The sequence below is a fragment of the Drosophila pseudoobscura genome, chromosome 3 (genome assembly GCF_009870125.1).
Source record: "Drosophila pseudoobscura strain MV-25-SWS-2005 chromosome 3, UCI_Dpse_MV25, whole genome shotgun sequence".
In the NCBI taxonomy this organism is placed as follows: Eukaryota; Metazoa; Arthropoda; class Insecta; order Diptera; family Drosophilidae; genus Drosophila; species Drosophila pseudoobscura.
The window spans coordinates 9,181,583-9,199,079 of NC_046680.1; the positions used below are offsets into that span (position 1 = coordinate 9,181,583).

Here is a 17,497-nt window from a genome sequence, read left to right on the forward strand (position 1 = left end):
CGGCAATATCATAAATTTTCAGCTAATTTCCCGCACACAAAACTTTTTAATCATATAAATAGCAATAAAGTGCGAGTCCTTGGGGAGCGCGAAAAGTTTCCCCGTCGAGAGGGGCTACAAATAGTGCGGCAAAGGCACAATGGAGGAATGAAATCGGAAGTCAAGTCTGCCATTTGGCTTATGAGTGTCTGGGAAGTGAAGAGCTCTCCTCGGCTCCTGGGGAAGTTATGTAATAAAGAAATCCTGAAGTGGAGTTTCCAAAGTTGAGCCCGAGCCAAGTATCCAAGAAAAGTTTGAGCACCTGACAAGTGGATTTGCTAACTGAATAATGAATTATGAAATTCCTAATGTCTTAGTAAAAAGGTTTCAAAAAGGGAAGGTATGCGTGGGATATTTCCTTGATCCAAAAATGTTCCGAGCTCCCGTGGACTAAAGGGAAAACAAGTATGTAAATTGGGAAACAGTGTATTCGCCTAAACCTCTTTTAGTTCTGCCTTTTCTGGCCCCACAAAAATGGGAGTTAAACTTTTATAGTTTCTCCATTCATTTGCCACTCTAGCCTGCAAACAAGTTTTCCCATCGTCTTGTCCAATAAATTTCGAAACAGTATCGATTATATGATTATGTATAAGTTTGCCTGCGGCCAGGCTTTAGAAATTTCATTATGGAATCAGCTTGGGCCCCAGCCATATCCATTTCCCTGTCCTGTTCAAGCCGCCAGTCAAAAACATAAAAGCATTTTGAGCCAAGCTGCCAATGACACGGCCCAAGTATACACTCACAGACGCACACTCACACACACAAAGGACAAAGTAAAGTCTGCTGAAAGTTAGACATCGCATAGACAGACGCCGGCCTGGCCTGGCCTGCCCCAACTTGTTTCCACCAAAACTTTTAATCAGCCCCAAAAAAGAGCAGAAGGAAAGTTGTTGGCATCGCCTTCTTTTGGGCGCACAATTATAGTAGAATTTTCCATATAAAAAAAAAACATAATCAACGTAATTGCATACGGAATATGGTATGCACAATGAAAAGAAGCCAAAATGGAAAGGCTTGAAGACCAAACACAAAGCCGGAAAAGGAAGCGGTGGCGATATTCGACCTTTTGCTACCCTACAGGAAAACATAATTTTATGTGAGAGAGATAGATTAAGAAGGAGAAAGAGAGAGAAAAAGTTGATGATGGTATGAAATAATCTTGAATTTTAGGCCCATCAGGAAGCTCTACTTATCAGCCCCGTCAGGGTATCAGAAGTTATTCCTAGGATACTCCAGTCGCTGCTTGAAAAGTCCAAAGGGAAGTTCCTGATCGCAGTTGATGATATAACTTTTGTTTCTCCGAATGAAGCCAGGCAGAAAGTGGACCCAACGCAGACACCCCTCTCTCAAAGGCCTACAAGGAATGTTAAAATACTACGAAAGAGGGTTAAAGCGGCGCCAAGTTTATTGTTCGGGTGTCGCAAAACATAACATTCCCGCTGTATTGGTGTTATATGCTCGATTGAACCTTTATGGGGCATGGGGAATGGGGCATGGGGCAGCGACTGTCGCTGGGCTTGTTGTTTATACCGCTGCTGCTCGTAATACAATCAATTTCCGCTTTGTTTGTCAAGAAAACTTGATGGAGGAGATGTGGGAGAGTGGCTCGGTGTTTTTACTTGGTTTTTTTTTTGTGTTTTGTTCCGTCTTCCTGTTGTGTACGGAGCGGCAGCGGCGGCGGAAGCAACAGCTCAGCTGCCAATACTGTTCAAACATGACGTATACGTATACGTAATATGCTACCCCCAATTACCGCTCGCCACACTTGCCCCAACGTTGTTAAGTACAGAGCACACAGTTTTTAATTAAATTTTGTATTCCCTGATAAATACATATATACTAGTGTACATATGTGTATGTGTAATATCCATTATCATCTTTGAGCATAACAATGGATGGCACTTCATTAGTCGCCAGTTCGGCTGCTCTGGGCCATTTTATTGGGTCGTTGGCTGTAGGATGAGGCATTGGCTTTGTGCAATTAGCCTTTATGTTGTGTGCTCTTGATTAGGACGCCGTGCGCCACATAAGTAGGGCAGACACAAAAGACATTTACAATTTGGAAAGCTCTTCACTGTCTGCTGCGTGCCTGAAATTGTTGTTCGGGTTATTTATGCTCGAACTCTTCCTTGGGGTTCAAACTAGTTTTTTTTTTTTTGTTCCCGAGACAGTTATTAATAAGAAATTCGAACCTGATTTGGGGGAAACCTTGGCCCAAATTGAAACTGAAATCAAGAACAGGGCAAAGGCCAAAGCAATCAATCGGGTGGTTTGTACGTAATCAAAAACTTATCAATTTACTGGGGCTCCCTAATGAGGGAGTATTATGTTGTACCTACATACGAAATTATATTTACTGCCGTTTATTTATTTCCCAAACGAATTTGCTTATAAATATTTCATTTGCACGGAATACTATTGTTAAACCGATGCGGCATAATCGCAGCTAATTATTCACAGCCCAAACGAATTCCCTTCGCCTGTATGCTCCGTCCAGGATATCCCAGATATGCTCGTATCTGTATGAATACAAATTTTATGCGCATATATTTGCGTCAAGTGACAAATGCCAGACAAAAGAGAGCTCGGAGATGTGTCAGACTGTACTGATAGGCATCATAAATAATGCGAGGCATATCAATTGCTCTATAATAAATTTATAAGCGAGTCCCCAGAGCCGGCGTAACCAAATTCAGGAGGTTCTTCTGGCCAAGGAAATCTATGGAATTTCGCTCTGCTGCTAGGGTGAACCATTACGATAAACCTATGAGATATGGCTTCCCAAAAAAGAGGCAAGTCCCCATCCCATCTCCTTAGCTGCGGTGGCAAAAGTTCTAAAGAGAAAGTGTGAAAAGTAGGAAACCCAAAGACCAGAACGAGTAAAAGTTTGCTAGAAATTTGTTTAAGAAATAGAAAAAGAAAACAAAGAATACGTAGAGAAATGAATACAAGGACAAGCCAGCCAAGGCGAGTCCAAGGACAAGTAAAAGAAATACGAAATACGAGTGCCATTAATCCGCAAATCCTTTTCATCCCAATAAGCGAAATCCATTCGGGGAACACAGACAGAGAACCTCACAGAAAACACAAAGGCAGCATCAACAGTCGTTGCGGAAATACAGAGCAATGACAATACGAGTAATAACGAGTCAACCTGAACCCAAAGCTTCGGAGCTTGTGGGTTTCGGATAGGATGGAGTCCCATCCGCCTTCGTGGAGTCCCAGAAAAATCTCAATTTATCATTTCCTTTGGTGGGGCGCCGCAAATTGCAGAGCTTAGGAAATGCTTTGCGCGTCTGTTTTAAAAGGCATTTTATCAGAGCGTCCACACAGACATTAAGGCGGACGAGCACGGACACCCACAAACACATACAGATATGCCATTAATGTCCCCTGCCCCTCACGAACAGTGGTATGCATAATGTCAGCCATGGCGCCGACATTCTTTAGTCTGTAGTCGGACAAAAATATTAAATAACATTCGGGCACGCATCTGTGGCGCTTGGCCGGCACTTTAATGCCACCCGAGTGTCCAATTTTTTATGCATTTAGTTCGTGTATAAATGCCGCACCTCTCTCCCTTGGACTGTTCATATTGGTGGGCAAGGCCATTGCCAAAAGAGAAGTATTTTTAGGCCAGACCAATCCTCTTCTCTGCCCAAAATTGATATTAATGCGTTGGGACCAACGTGGCGTATACGTGTTATTGATATAGCTTCCTGTGCGCACCAAATGGGCTGTGAACGTTCTGCTAAATTTGAATTTTAATGTTTTTGACTTGTTCAATTTAATGTCCCTTCCTTCTACGTATGTATGCATGTATGTGTTGGTGTGAAAATACTTTATTGCCATGGATTTTCCGTTCTATTGCTTTGTCAACCAACCATCCTTGATCGTACCCGCATATTCTGAACAAACAGCTCATCAACTCAACGGAGGCACACCTCAGCGCGGGAATTGCGCTAATTACACTGACAAGAGCCACGCACATCATCAACACGGACAGTGGCACGACACGACGCAACAAATACGCCCTGACCGACCACACCCTCAAAAGAACGAAAGCAAACAGTGTGCCTATATCAGGTGGAAATCATTTGTTCAATAAATCAAATTGACTCCTGTCGGCGGCGAGTAGAACACTGTATTTACTCTCAATTAGTTCAACATTAGCAAGACATTCCGCACAGCAAACAAGTTGTAGATTCATAGCAGAGAGCCACACCTAGTATAAATTTCCATTTTCTAATTGAAAACGTTTTAGACTTGGCTCCAGAATAGGCAAAAAATTAATTAAAATTATGCAAATATTCACCATACGCCCCGTTGGGCGACAATCTTTTTGAGCTGCTGCAAATGGGGAGCATGTCTTTCAGTGAAATCTGCTTTGCTATACGCCATAGCAAACCGTAAAGCATATGGCTAGGAATTTACTACAACTGATAACTGACTAAGGAAAGGACATTATTATGATATGCAGTAATCTTGGTTAAAGGCACCTACAATTTACCCAAATGAACAACGACTTTACACTTAAGATCGTAAATCGTTCCCTGCAGAGCATCTCTTAGTCTCAATTGCCTCTCATTCACACGACCATGAATACGGCTGGCTGTTTGGTTTAATTGCCTGTCTAGAGAAGCAACAACAATGGCCCGGGCGGAGCACAAACACTGGCTGGGACTTATTTGCATTTCACATTAGGCTGAGGCGGCTGAAAGCGGCTTTGTAGAGCTTAGCATGTCCTGACAGGACCTAACCCATCTCCCCCGTTTATTGGGGCGTAGGCCATGCGTGGCGCATGAGCTGACATCTTTATTCGCAATTTATACGCGTATCCTGCCGGGCCTATCCTCAATTGCCAGGTAATTGCGTCTGGGCGTGGCCCCGTCGTCGGCGAGTCCATAAAGATAGGGAATTAACATCGTCATCAGCATTTCCTAATTAGTTGACAGGCCACAAAAAATCCGAGTTGAGCAAACTCGGCAGCGCTGGCTCGGCCATTTGCGGATTTATGTTTTCAATTTATTTTCAGTTGCAGCTAAAAGGAAGCTCGTAAAACGGCGAGAAGAGGCGCGGATTGGAGAGGGTAGGTGTGGAATGCAGTCTACGTGTTTGTAATATGAAATACATTTTTTGTTTGCCCAAAATGCGGAGGCTGTTTTATGGTTGATTTGGGTTCCGCCCCGATTTTCTTTAGTTCGTTTTTATGCTTTGAGTGTTCTTCTGCTGCTCTTTTTTATGCCACTGCGGCGGAATATCAAGAAGTTGTAGAGACAGATACAGAAAGAGAAATGTTGCGAAAGTTTAGTACTTATAGTAAGCTGAATCCCAAGGACACAGAGGACTGGGAATGTCTGGCAAATATTTACCGAAAACCACTCAAGAAATGGAAAATTCGCAAGAAGTTCTAGAACTTCAGCAGCAACAGCAGGAGAAACCCACAGAAATGTATCGCAAATTTGCGTACATTATTTTCCTTGGAATCCTCCTTGAGATTGCTTCGAACTTAGCCACATCAAAGGCATTCATTCATCAAGTACTAATTAGCCGAGGAAGCCCGTAATTGAGAACCATGAAAATTCTCAGCAGCGAAAGGAAATCGTTTCTTCGGATGCCATTAAAATATACGAAGGTATGGAGACAAAATGTAATTTTGGCATATTAAAAGCCACATCAGTACCAAGAAAAACACTCACAAGGAACGCTGGAGCAACAGCAGGAAAATTGGTAAGCAATAATCATAATTTGTGGCATTAACGGGGCGGAAGTTTCTGGGTAAGTTTGCACGTTTTCCCCAATAAAACCCAACCCGGACCAGCGTTGATAAAGTGTCGCTAAACAATTTATCAGCACCACCACCCCACCCAGGGGAACTTAGCAGGGGCAGGGGCAGGGGCATGGGTGGTTAGCGGTGTGGAAATGGCAGCCAAACAAACCTCTCCGCCACCGCCGCGAGCACTGCACCTGCCGCAGGGGAAAACGCGTTGCGGTAATTTATGAGTCATTCTCTGGAAACGCTGTGCGCTTTTTCATATTTTCATTATATCAGCAAAAAGCAAATAAACCGCATAAAACTTATGAAAAAGAAAAAAGGAAATTGTTTGCGGTTCAGTCTCCCTCGTTTCGAGATTTGCAAATGGCACTAACAGAACTTTTCACTCTTCTGAAGCGAGAAACAAGTTTATGAATTTATTCTGGGTTATTTTTAACTAAGTAAACGAAAAATTTGAAATGGTTTTAGTTCTCTCAAGAGAGAATAATAAAGGAATATCCACAAGGATTGCCATAAATTAAAGTAAATTAAATTACACCCATAGAATTCCCAGTTGGGTGTCTGCTAAACAAGATCCACTTATGTTAACGTATGCTCATTTTATTATATTATTCTACACCTTATTATCTCTGTTCTTTCCTCGCAGCCCACAGTAAAAGCTTCTTTCCTTCACAGCCATAATCTCGAATGGCGCCCAGAAAAGTATGCTATGGAATATGTATTATGATGTTGGGTATATCGCCAGCCATAAAATTATATTCGGGCCACGATTATTAGATAACATAAACGGGAACATGAACTGCGATAATGTGCATTAGGAGAATCTTGGATCCTGGCCTTTGGCCGAGCCTCGCCTCAGGCCAAAAACGTGGGCCCATCAACGTGGCTGCTACTTAACTAAGTTAAGAATCTCACACAAATTTGGCATTGGCACATCAAATTCTGGCGTATGTAGTGGAGTGTAATGGAGTGCAGTGTATACAGTATACAGCATACATATACGTATGCGTGTATGCTTTTTATATGCGTGTATAGTGGAACAATTTATATTTGCGACACCATTAAGCAGGGGGCGGCAAACTGTGATAGAGATGTGCTCACAGCATGTTGATCTAATAAAAAATAATGAATCCCCTGGACAAGGGATTTCGTTCAATGCTCACACACACAGCACGCAGGCACACACACAGAGAGAATGTTGAATAGGTTTAGTTATGAATGTATTGCGTATTGAGGATTAGTGAAGGAAGCGAAATTGAAAGCGCCCCAGCCTTACCTTCGTCCTCATCGTCGTCGAGTTCCGTGATTGCCGCCTTATCGAAGGGACGATCAATGCCATTTGTTGCTTCGGATGAGGCGCCTCCTCCACCGCCGCCGCCGACGTTCGGCGCCTTGGCATCGCCATTGGAGGTAATTGAATTTGATTTGGCGTGATTTGTATGATTGTTTGAGGACTTTGCGGAGGACTGAAGACCTTCGCTCTCCATTTGCGGGGCACTCGGCTCCGGCTCCCCGTTGCTGACCGCGTCGATGGCGGCGCCATCCTTCGTCTTCAGCTCCTGGCTGGTGTTGCAGCCCATTATATTTGATTTGATTTTAAGTCACTTGTATTGGTGGGGTGGTCTCTATAATTCCAGTTGGCCTAGGTTACCAAATGCCTTTTGTTTAATCAATCGCTCACACAAGCGCGCACTCAGACTCACACTCACACTCACTCGCAGTCGCACTCTCACACACACAGGGGAAACAACTTATTAAGCTTTACTTGTTGTTTGTATTTCTAAAATTTTGTATTTTTTGCGTATTTTTTGTTTATTTATTGGGCAATTTGCACTGTAACGTTCACGAGTAGAAACCTTTTCGCATAAAGTTGTTAGAAAAATATGGTGTGGATATTTCCAAATTTACTTTCAATATTTTGAATGTCTATAAAAACAGTTAGAAAAAGGTGCACAACCACAGATTACCAGCCAGGGACTTCCAACGGAAACGGAAACCAGACTCGCTGACTGACTCACTGACTGTCTCTGGCACAAGCTCAGGCACGACTGACAAAGGCCAGCGACGCTTCAACACTAAGAGTGGCCAGGACCCCCAGAGCCTGCCATCCTGCAGGAGCTGAGCAGGAGCAGCAGCAGCAGCAACTCCGAGCTCAACAATTGCTTCCTGGCAGTCGACGACACACAAAACCAGGCGAGAGAGAGAGAGTGCCCGAGAGAGAGCGAAGCTCTCTCTCCCACAGTGCTGACAGTGAGCAGAAGGTGCGAAAAAAGGTGTGAAATATTCAATGGGAGTGTAAATCTTAAAGACACTTTGGAATTACTATGTATATCTTTGATTTAAATATATTTCATGATTAAAATAAGTGTAATAAGTGTATCTCTCGCCCAGAGCCGAGAGAACGAGAACGAGGCAGAGGGCGATGTAACAGGCTGTTAACTGAGCGCGGTGCCCAGCAGCAATAACAAGCTGTTAGCATGGGCCCTGTTACAGCTGTTACCCTGAACAAACCGAGACCAAGGCAGAGGGCGACTGTTAACTGACTGTTAAATGAGCGCGGTATCTAGCAACAATAACAGGCTGTTAGCATGGGCCCTGTTACAGCTGTTACCCTGAACAAACCGAGAGCGAGGCAGAGGGCGATCTAACAGGCTGTTAATTGAGGGCGGTGCCCAGCAGCAATAACAGCTCTGTTACAGCTGCTACCCTGAACAATATGGTTTTTATATTCAGAGTGCATATTTACGATTAAAATATTCAAATAACTTTTAAGAAAATGAATTTAATTGTGTGTATGTTTGTATCTATAAACCGAATGTTTAATTTAAATATGGTTTTGTTTCTTGCTGTGTAAAAATAGAGTCGTTGCCAATTTGTATTCGTTGGAAGGTAAGGAATTCCAATGCAATATTATATTGTATATGTACTGTTGTTCCTGCTGTTTTCCTGCTTTAGTTTTCGCCTTCCATCCAACCACTGTGCGGGCTAAAAAATAACCAAATCTGAGAGCAGAGCTAAAGAGAGCATGCTCTGAGTGCTGCTTTGGCTGCAAACTTTTTCGCAAATAAACAAACCGACAACCAAAGCCGACAGTCGACAGGGGCCCACACACACACACATACACACAAACAAAATCATGCACCCAGAAACCCCTAAGAGTGGGCCACAAAACCTCTTGCGGCAGCAACAGAATCCGAAGAGCAACAGCAGCCGGGCATTGTCAAAGGCAATGGCATCATCAGCATGGAAGCTACGGTCACACTCCCACTCGGGCAGGCTCAGACTGCTACGTGCCTCGCGTGTAGCCAGCCGTGAAAAGCCGAATGGTTGAATGGCAGAAGGAAGGACCCTGGCAAATACAATGCTACAAAGGGGCAACCTCATCCATAAAGATATCAATGAATACGTTCTTGTGTTGCTTCTTGGCTTATCATTTGGCCAGATAGCAATTCATAAAACTAACTGTTTTCCCCTACCCCTGCTCCATCTCCTCCCTCGGCTACCTAGCGGTCTTCTTCCCTCTTTTCTGGGCTGCTGTGTGTTTATTTTTGGCTGCGTCTGTTTTGGCTTTTAGGAAGCTGCCTCTTCGACTCCAATCTTACACAGAAATGTTGGCTTTCTGTCTCTCTGTCTGTCTGCCTGAGTGTTTCTGGGGAACTAGCAAATGAATTGGTAAGCCTGTATTGTGGTTGGTATCTTTCCATCCCCCTCTGTGCATCACCATCTCTCTATCCACTTCCCTATCCTCCATTTCTCCATCTATATACGAGTATTTCCCTATCCCAGGCCTCCTTTATGGCTGCTCTAAGCACACAGGGTGCCGTGGTAATAAAGGAAAGTGCGTTCCGGCTAGTTGAAATAGAGGCCCACGAAAACTCGTATGTAGAATAGTAAAGAGAGAGAGAGAGAAGGTAGCCCCCGTCATGCGTAATTTTAATCAAAAATGGAGGCCCAGGTTACCGCACATTCGCATGCACATACGAGTATGCAAATGGTCTTTTAAATAAGAAATGCGGTACAAATTTAATCCGAAATTCAGCGGAGAACACCCTGTATGGAAATGGAAATATTTGCCAATTACAGCTGCATTCTTTAAAGTGCAAAATATATTTAACAACAAACTTACTACGAATGAACAAAAAACAAATGTAAATAATTCCCTTAATATGAATTAAAATACATGAAACAGTAAGGATGGGTAAAAAGTTAATATAATCTTTTTTTACAAACTGTAAATATGGTAAATGCTTTAAAGTTGCCCAGATTTCACAGCAGACAAAGTGGAAACCCCTTTGGAATACTTGTAGTAATCCTCTTTTAATCTTCCTTTCATCTGCCCTAACTATCCAAAGCCAGAGCCTAGACAAAAAGGCCAACAATTAAGTGTGAAGAGGCAGGAAACAGCTGCGGTTCTCTTATCCTCTGCTGCACTCAGACGAGCGGCTGCAACAACAACGATCCGAACAAGAGACGGCAGCAACTGTCGAGCTCCAACAGAACTGGGGACAGCCTTGAGAGGCGTGAATTCGCGCACCCAAAACATGTCAAGGCAGGCCCCGAAAAACATGGTGTGAAAACGCATGGGCCACAAATTCCGGCTGGCTCTTGACAACTGACTGGCAATCCCGTCGACTGTCGCCCCGCTGGGACTTGAGCATTTCCCCCATGATGGCAAAAACGCGTGCGACACATAAACCCTTTTTGGGGGGCTCATAAGATGACTGACAACTCGAGACAAGAGCGATGGATGGGCTGGCAGAGGAGGGCCCAGAAGAGGCTGGATCTCCGTCCCAAAAAAGTTTTCGCATCATTTGCCGACGCAAATGCCAAGTCATTATTCTCCACAACGAATATAAATAGCTTTGTTTTTAGATAAAATTCCTGGCTTTTCGATTTTTCTCTCGCTGTGTGTCTGTGTGGAATATTACGTATACGCCCTGCCCTGAACCCTGGTACTAAACACCTAAACAGCATCGAATGGCATGGCCTGCCCTTTGCTCTGCCCATTCAACCTTTCCCTCATTTACCACCGCGGCGGCTGGCTTTGGGTCTATTTTGTTTTATTTCTTTTTTCTTTTGGTACGAGTATGCTCCTGGGATGGCTGCCAACTGGAAAGTTTTTCACGTCCGCTTTTTTTCCTGTCCTGAAGTCTGAAGTTCAACGGTGCGCAACAATTTTCAGGTCTACTAGAAGAACTCACAATAAATTTAAAATGAACATTTAAGAGACTCAACTTTAAGATAAACTACAAAGATATTCTACGAATTTCTATGCTATTGGAATTATTTGTCCTGATTCCTATGTAGACTATCTGCTCCGAGCCTTGTCAACAATTTTATTTATCTCTTGGCAATGTTCGGCTTCCACTGTCTCCCATTTCCTTCAGAATTTGATTATTATTTGTCTTTGTGCTTCATTTATTGGACAACACTGTCCCGTGCTGTCCTGTCCTGTAATGTCCTATCCTGGCCGGTGGCAATTTATACGCATTGCTGCCTCATTAGTTATATGACTTTTCACCTTTGACCAAATCCTCGGCACATACTCGTATCTACCTCCCTCATATCTGATTCCTATTCGCTTTTGTCACCATCATTTGTTGTCGACTTCATCTGCCTCGTCGGACTACAGCGAAACTCGCTAAGGATAATTGAATTAGTCGTGGCATGATACATGTACGGGTATTTGGTGAACGTTTTCTGTGGTATGCCAATTAATCATACGCCCTGCTGGACGGGAGAGTCGAAAAAGGCGCTGAAGTGAAATATTCGTTGTGTGTGATTTAATTACTGATGGAAAACCATTTCAGTTAGGGCGCGTTTCCACTCGAATTCGTTTGGCTTTAGGAAAGTGTTGCATATTGCATGGATATCCCATATCTGCAATTCCTAGCCGGCGCCTGTCGCTCTGGCTGGCTGCATGCCAAGCCAATATTAACCGGCAATATGAGCAGACAATAGATGGCTAAGGGGATAAGGGCTATATCTCTGTGTCTGGGAGGGATGCGGATGGGGTTAGAGCGTGTGGGGGCGTGACAGACAGGCAGACAAGCGGCAAACCAAAAAATGACAGTTCGTATGTCAGAAGTGCTCACTGTTGACTTTAAAATCACATTCAAGAGTTCTCTCCTCTGGCCATAGACAACCGCACACACATACACATGCATATTGCCAGTTCAATTACACGACTGGGGCGTTGCATGCCACCGACGGCAGACTGCCACACCTCCTCCGGCCAGATCCCCGGCCAGACTGTAGCTGTAGCTTTAGCTGGTCACCCCCACACACATGTTTATTGAAAGGTTACATGAATGACACACACGCCACAGAAATCGAGGCAGAATCTGAAGCACCCAACCACACAGACAACGACATCGACCCGGGGGCAGGCCGTTTGCATTGGCTGCCTGCCTGCCTGCCTGCCAGCCTGCCTGAATGTATCCTTTTGGATTCGTTATTTCCCCGCCGCTTTTCAATGCATTAAGTGAATGTACATATCTGCATACAGTCGCGCACATACGTACATATGTGATGTGACATGACAATGGGCATGCATTTAGGTGCACGAACCTTTTGGAGGCGAGCATCGCATCGAGCAACTAGCAACGAGCATCGAGCAGCCTGCTTCCAATTGCAACAGACGCCGCTGTCTGGCAGCTCGTTACGTGCCGTCACGATATTTCCCCCCTTTACGGGTTACCCTCTTAAAGAGCTTCCCCCCATTTCAATGACTTTTAAATATATATAGATACAAATGAACTTATTCTTTAATATCCGCAACTCAAAAATAGGTTTTTTAAAAATATTTTCTTTAATTGGTTACAGATTGTATTGTCTGTGTATAGGTGTATAAGATGTACACTTAATGTATGTGAGTAAGCGGGGAATTATGGATACGTCACTCCTTTAACCCTTATGTTTTACCTGTCCTCAGGGTATGGTGATATTCTTCTTCTTCTTCTCTTGGTTTTTTATATTTGACGACTATGTTTTTTGGTATTTTCTTAAATTTAACGATTATATAACCTTGTATTCCTATTACGCATATAATGACAAATATTATTATTACTATCTGAAATAGACTATAATATTTTGTATGTTATATAAATATATCTTTTTTCGTGTAAATATGACAATGCTTCGAGTCTAGTTATACTTATTATTGCTAACGTAGACATGTTGTGTAAAGTCCAGCATTGATTTGGATATAGAAAATTCGTTCAATTGTAATGAACAATTGAATATTTTAATGACGTTATTTCCCTCTACAAAGATTTTTTTATCTACACAATTTTGATGTTATGTGGTCCTAGGAAGGTTCCATGTCAGCAATGTGTTGGGTTCGACATAATTTATTTGGATATTTTTGTATTTTTTTGTATATGGGCATTTTGTGGGTTTTTGCTTTAAGATCCCCTTTAAACAGTCGTCTCTTATTATTTCTTTCGTTTCTTTTCTGTATATCTCATCTTTATAAATATAATATTTATCAAATGTTATTTCAGTTAGGATATTGCTTTGTTCATCCGGATGGGGAACTATTTTATATACGGGGACTTCATCACTTTCGTTTGGAATGTTGGAGATTATAATAATCCCATTAGTGTCTGTTTTTAGCCACGTGGATGTTCAATATTCAATGTTTAAGCAATTTTGGATTAAATATGCCAAGTCTAGTTAGTTGCATCCCCATCTCTACATCCTCTATATTTTCTGTGAAATGTTGCAGATTAAATATTGAAATATCTCTTTTTTTATTTATATTTGTCGCCTCGTTCAATTTTTTAATGATCTCCATGCCTTTATTTACTGCATCTATTACTAAGTTTAGTTCATTTGCTTGAAAACCGTAGCTTGAAAGGTTGTTAATTTTCTGTTCTACTTCTTCTTTGTACGCTTCATTTAATGTTCCGAACAAATACTTGCGGTTCCTGCTATATCTATTTTACCTCTTTTATTTCCCTTTGGAGTTTGTCTACTAAATATTCATTCATTGTACTTCAATTTTGTTTTTAAATTCATCAGCTTTCTCTATTAAATTTGTATAGATGTCTTCTGTTTTGGTTAAATTAATTATGAGGGAGTGATATTCATAATTAATGGGTATATATGTATATTGTTCCTGTTTTGAATATGAGGTATCCGTTTGTGTCTTTGATGGGGTTTATTTCGATGTTTTGTCTTTTTGCAATAAGAATCGTGAACATTAGAAAGATGATGGTCCTGAAACCGTTACGGTTTATTTTTTCCATCGTTTTCTGCGGGTTCTCTGGAATTATTATATTTGCTAAACTTAGTCTCTTTCTTTTTTGGTTCAAGTGGATTTCACTGAGCGAGGATGCTGGTAATGCCATTTTGTAAATTTATTTTTTTCTGCTTCGGTTTCCTGTTTTACAGCTTCAGTTTTTCTGTTTTACTTAATGAAATGGTTTTGTTTTTCTAGTGCCACGATGCACATAGATTCTTTGGCTGATTCTGTTATTTTTCTAGCTATTGCGGATTACGGGGTTTTGGCAATCAGTTGTTTATTCCAGTGCGAAACTGATTCTCGATTGTCGAGTGATTCCAGAGGGTGGGAATCAATGTTTTATCCTAATTTAAACAATTCTTGAATGTGGGGTTATTGTTGGTTGGAGCCATTTGCTTTTAAGAGTCGGGGATCGTGTTTCTTATATCTGGGTGGGAATTATGGATATGTCACTATGTCATTGGCTGGTCATTGGACTGAATGTCGTTTTTGGGCACGCTTTCCCGTTTATTGATTTGCTTGATGGATGATTTTTGGGAAATTGATTAATGTTAGCTCTTTGAAAACTTGGCAAAGATTTGAGGCTCCTTCGGTAGTGAATCACATGCGAAATTTGAAAGAGGAAAGCCTCAAATTTAATGGGTTAATCAAAGACATGACTCAACACAATTTGTGTTCTCCAGAGTCCGGACTCAGCAATCACTTATATCTCCCCCAAAAGGCCTAAGCCAAGTCCCAATACATTAAAATTGTATTACAAACTCAATTCTACAAGCAGACATATTATTTTAGCGTTATGGCCATCCATAAACATATTTTATAAACAGTTTAACGAGCGCCAATAAAAGAGTCGAACCCACAAGAACAAGGAGCTTTGCCGCCATAAATCCGAATGTTTCGGGTTTTTACGGGTTGTATGTCGACACCTTCAACGGACAACCCCATTCACACCCACAAGACGTGACCTGGAGGCGCTTTTAATTAACAATTACGTACAACAAGAGAGGCAAGCCCCGGGCACACGTGTCCCGGACAGTGAGTGGGTACGGAAGGGTGGAGCGTATCTGAAATTAAGATAATAGCTAGAAAATTACAAAGAACACTCACTGGGGACCCAGAACAACTAAGGCCCCAATCGAAATCAAAAAGAATGGGAACCATTCCGGGGGAATCCCTAGAGCACACCCATCGGGGCTACAAAATCCACAACAGCAACAAACAGAACTTCGGGCGCACCCCTGGCGCATGACGCAGTCTGAAGCCATCTTTTCAAACTGAAAGCCAGCGACATGCATTTTAATTACGTTGTTTTTTGCACCTTAACGTGTTGAAATACCATAAAAGGCAACACCAATACCAACAAGAACACATATTGGCCAAAAAGGAACAACAGCAGAGCCAGGAAAAGCTTCTCAAAAGCAAACTGAAAACAGGTCAGAGGCAAACGAAAGACCAAAGAAACGTGGATGCCCTTTCAAGAAATTCAAGACTTTTAACGAATTTTCTAGACACATGTTTGTATCCTGAAAATATTCTTAAGTATGGATCGTGATGATCTGGACTGAGTACTCATTGGAGTCCTTTTCGGAAGAAGACTCTCTCGATCACAAGATCACCCACAGATCGTTCGAGAAATAATTGATAGCATTATAGCAAGGGAAACATTCTAATTTAGAGTTTCGCAAGAGCATTCCATGCCGGACTTTGGTAAACTACCCCAAGTCATGTGCAGCAATTAAAAGTAGCAGCTATTCGGCTCAAATTCCTGGGGCTAAAGGTGTGGAAAAGCCAACGCCAGCACCTGCTCCCGTCCCCGTGTGTGTGTGGGTGCGTGTTCATTTTCCCTCTGCTGTTTGTCTAGTTCCGGGCTGCCGCGGTGTTGGGTCAACTTTGGTCAGTGAAATAAAGCGGGACGATAATTTGGGGTGGGTGGCAGTAAAGTGAGCATTGACATGCAAATATCCATTTAGAGGAAAAGCTTTTTGACTGCACGAAGTGCCCAAACAGGGAATGGATGGACTCACATTAGGTAGTTGGAGAACATATGTAGACCAGGCCATGTGAAGGTCAGAGTTCAGTTGTGTGCGCAGCTGATGCAGCTGAAGTTTATTCCCAGTTGAAAGCAACTCAATTACATTGTGTTCCGGGGCTTAGGGGCGTTGGTTGGTGGCTCCAGGCCACAGCCCAGCGTGTGGTGTGTCCCTGATGAAACTCCGTGGTGGTAACGTTGGTAATCTGACGTTCCTTCAGGTAGTCCAGGATCTTGGGCACGCTCGCCTTAACACCCAGCATGCTGGTGAAGATGCTGCAAATGTCAACGTAAATTTAATTTAAGCCACTTAGCTCTAATCAAGATTGACTCACAGCACGCGCTGCTTGTTAAGCTGGCTCTCCTCGATGATGCGCTGAACGAAGTGCACCTCGCCCCCCTCACAAGTCAGCTCCTCGGCGCTGCCAGTGCGCACGTTGTTGGGCGCCGGCCGTCTCTGGGGATTGCGCGTGTTGCCCCCGAACGGATTGGGGGAGTTTGAGTCAAAGAATGGTGGGTTACAAAGGCAGAAGTGAAATTCCTTCCTCAGTTTCTCCGTCTCAAAGTAGCTCTTGAAGATGTTGGACTTGTCTGGCTGGGCATAGACTTCAATAAGGCCTTCCAGGTTGTTTCGCCTGACATTCTCCCGGGCATAGTCAATGTTTTCTTCCTTCGACTCTAGGGCCAGCATGTTCCAGCCGTTCTTTTTGGCGCCAAGCAACGAGTAAATGCAAGAGGAGCCACAACCTGCAGGACGGTATTAATTAATGCATTGCTAACAAAATGAGGAGTGAAATACTTGCCAACATCAATGCCCCTTACAGTCTCCAAGTTAAGCGGCAGCAGCATATCCTCCAGCCAGAGGATGTAGTTCAAACGCAAGGCCAATGTGGGCACCAAGCTGCCGGGAGCAAAATCCACATCTAGTTGAAAATATTCTTTCAGCAGCATCTTCGACAGTTCGCGTAAGGTCTTCTCATTGCGAAAATTAACCGAGACTTTGCCTGTAAGCTCCTGTTTAGAAGGAAATTTTATTAAACTGCTGCTTCCAGACTATGGTCAAGTAGATTTCACTTACCAATTCACAGACTTGTCTGAAGTCCCTGTATTTGATGGCCAACTTGGTGTAGTCGGGCGGCACGCACAGAATATTGCGCGGATGCATGGCATACTTGTTCTTTTTATTTCTGACCATTTCAATTTTTTAAGTTTGTTAATTTGTGAAATGCCGCGAAGTTGAACAGATGATTAGCTCAAAAGTCTGGCAGCGCTCTGCTGGAATCAGTTTCAATTGCTTATCGAACTGGTTCATTCTAGCGAATAGATGATTATCGATATCGAACTTGAAATCGGGTAAGGTTCGGCAATGAGCCCCAATCCATGACCGTGTTTAAGTCAAAAAACA

The 17,497-nt window shown here is 42.8% G+C and overlaps 2 protein-coding genes across 3 annotated transcripts in view; both read right to left on the reverse strand.

Annotated features, from left to right (window-relative positions):
* igl (IQ calmodulin-binding domain containing protein igloo) overlaps positions 1-7,965 on the reverse strand; it is a 34,446-nt gene extending 26,481 nt beyond the window's left edge. Inside the window, exon 1 of one of the 2 annotated variants that reach the window (XM_001360607.4) lies at positions 7,092-7,546. In XM_001360607.4, coding sequence (XP_001360644.1) covers positions 7,092-7,395 — 304 coding nt within the window. In that variant the 5' untranslated portion in view covers positions 7,396-7,546. Of the gene's footprint in view, positions 1-7,091 lie in introns of both variants that reach the window. The other variant, XM_015184047.2, reaches the window with a different exon arrangement.
* A 6,710-nt stretch (positions 7,966-14,675) lies between these two features.
* Positions 14,676-17,375, reverse strand: LOC4804015 (U6 small nuclear RNA (adenine-(43)-N(6))-methyltransferase). The gene is made up of 4 exons (XM_001360608.4): positions 17,171-17,375; positions 16,896-17,106; positions 16,428-16,839; positions 14,676-16,368 (listed from the first exon to the last, which is right to left on the reverse strand). Exons 1-4 carry the CDS (start codon positions 17,285-17,287, stop codon positions 16,191-16,193), a joined length of 918 nt encoding a protein of 305 aa, XP_001360645.3. The 5' UTR covers positions 17,288-17,375; the 3' UTR covers positions 14,676-16,190.
* Positions 17,376-17,497: the final 122 nt, after the last annotated feature.

Bases quoted from the DNA above. Each gene is read 5' to 3' on its own strand.
- LOC4804015 (XM_001360608.4), bottom strand. From the start codon at position 17,287: ATGGTCAGAAATAAAAAGAACAAGTATGCCATGCATCCGCGCAATATT. The intron at 17,107-17,170 runs GTAAGTGAAATC...CCTTCTAAACAG, and splicing joins TCAGACAAGTCTGTGAATTG to GAGCTTACAGGCAAAGTCTC. The intron at 16,369-16,427 runs GTGAGTCAATCT...TGACATTTGCAG, and splicing joins CTTAACAAGCAGCGCGTGCT to CATCTTCACCAGCATGCTGG.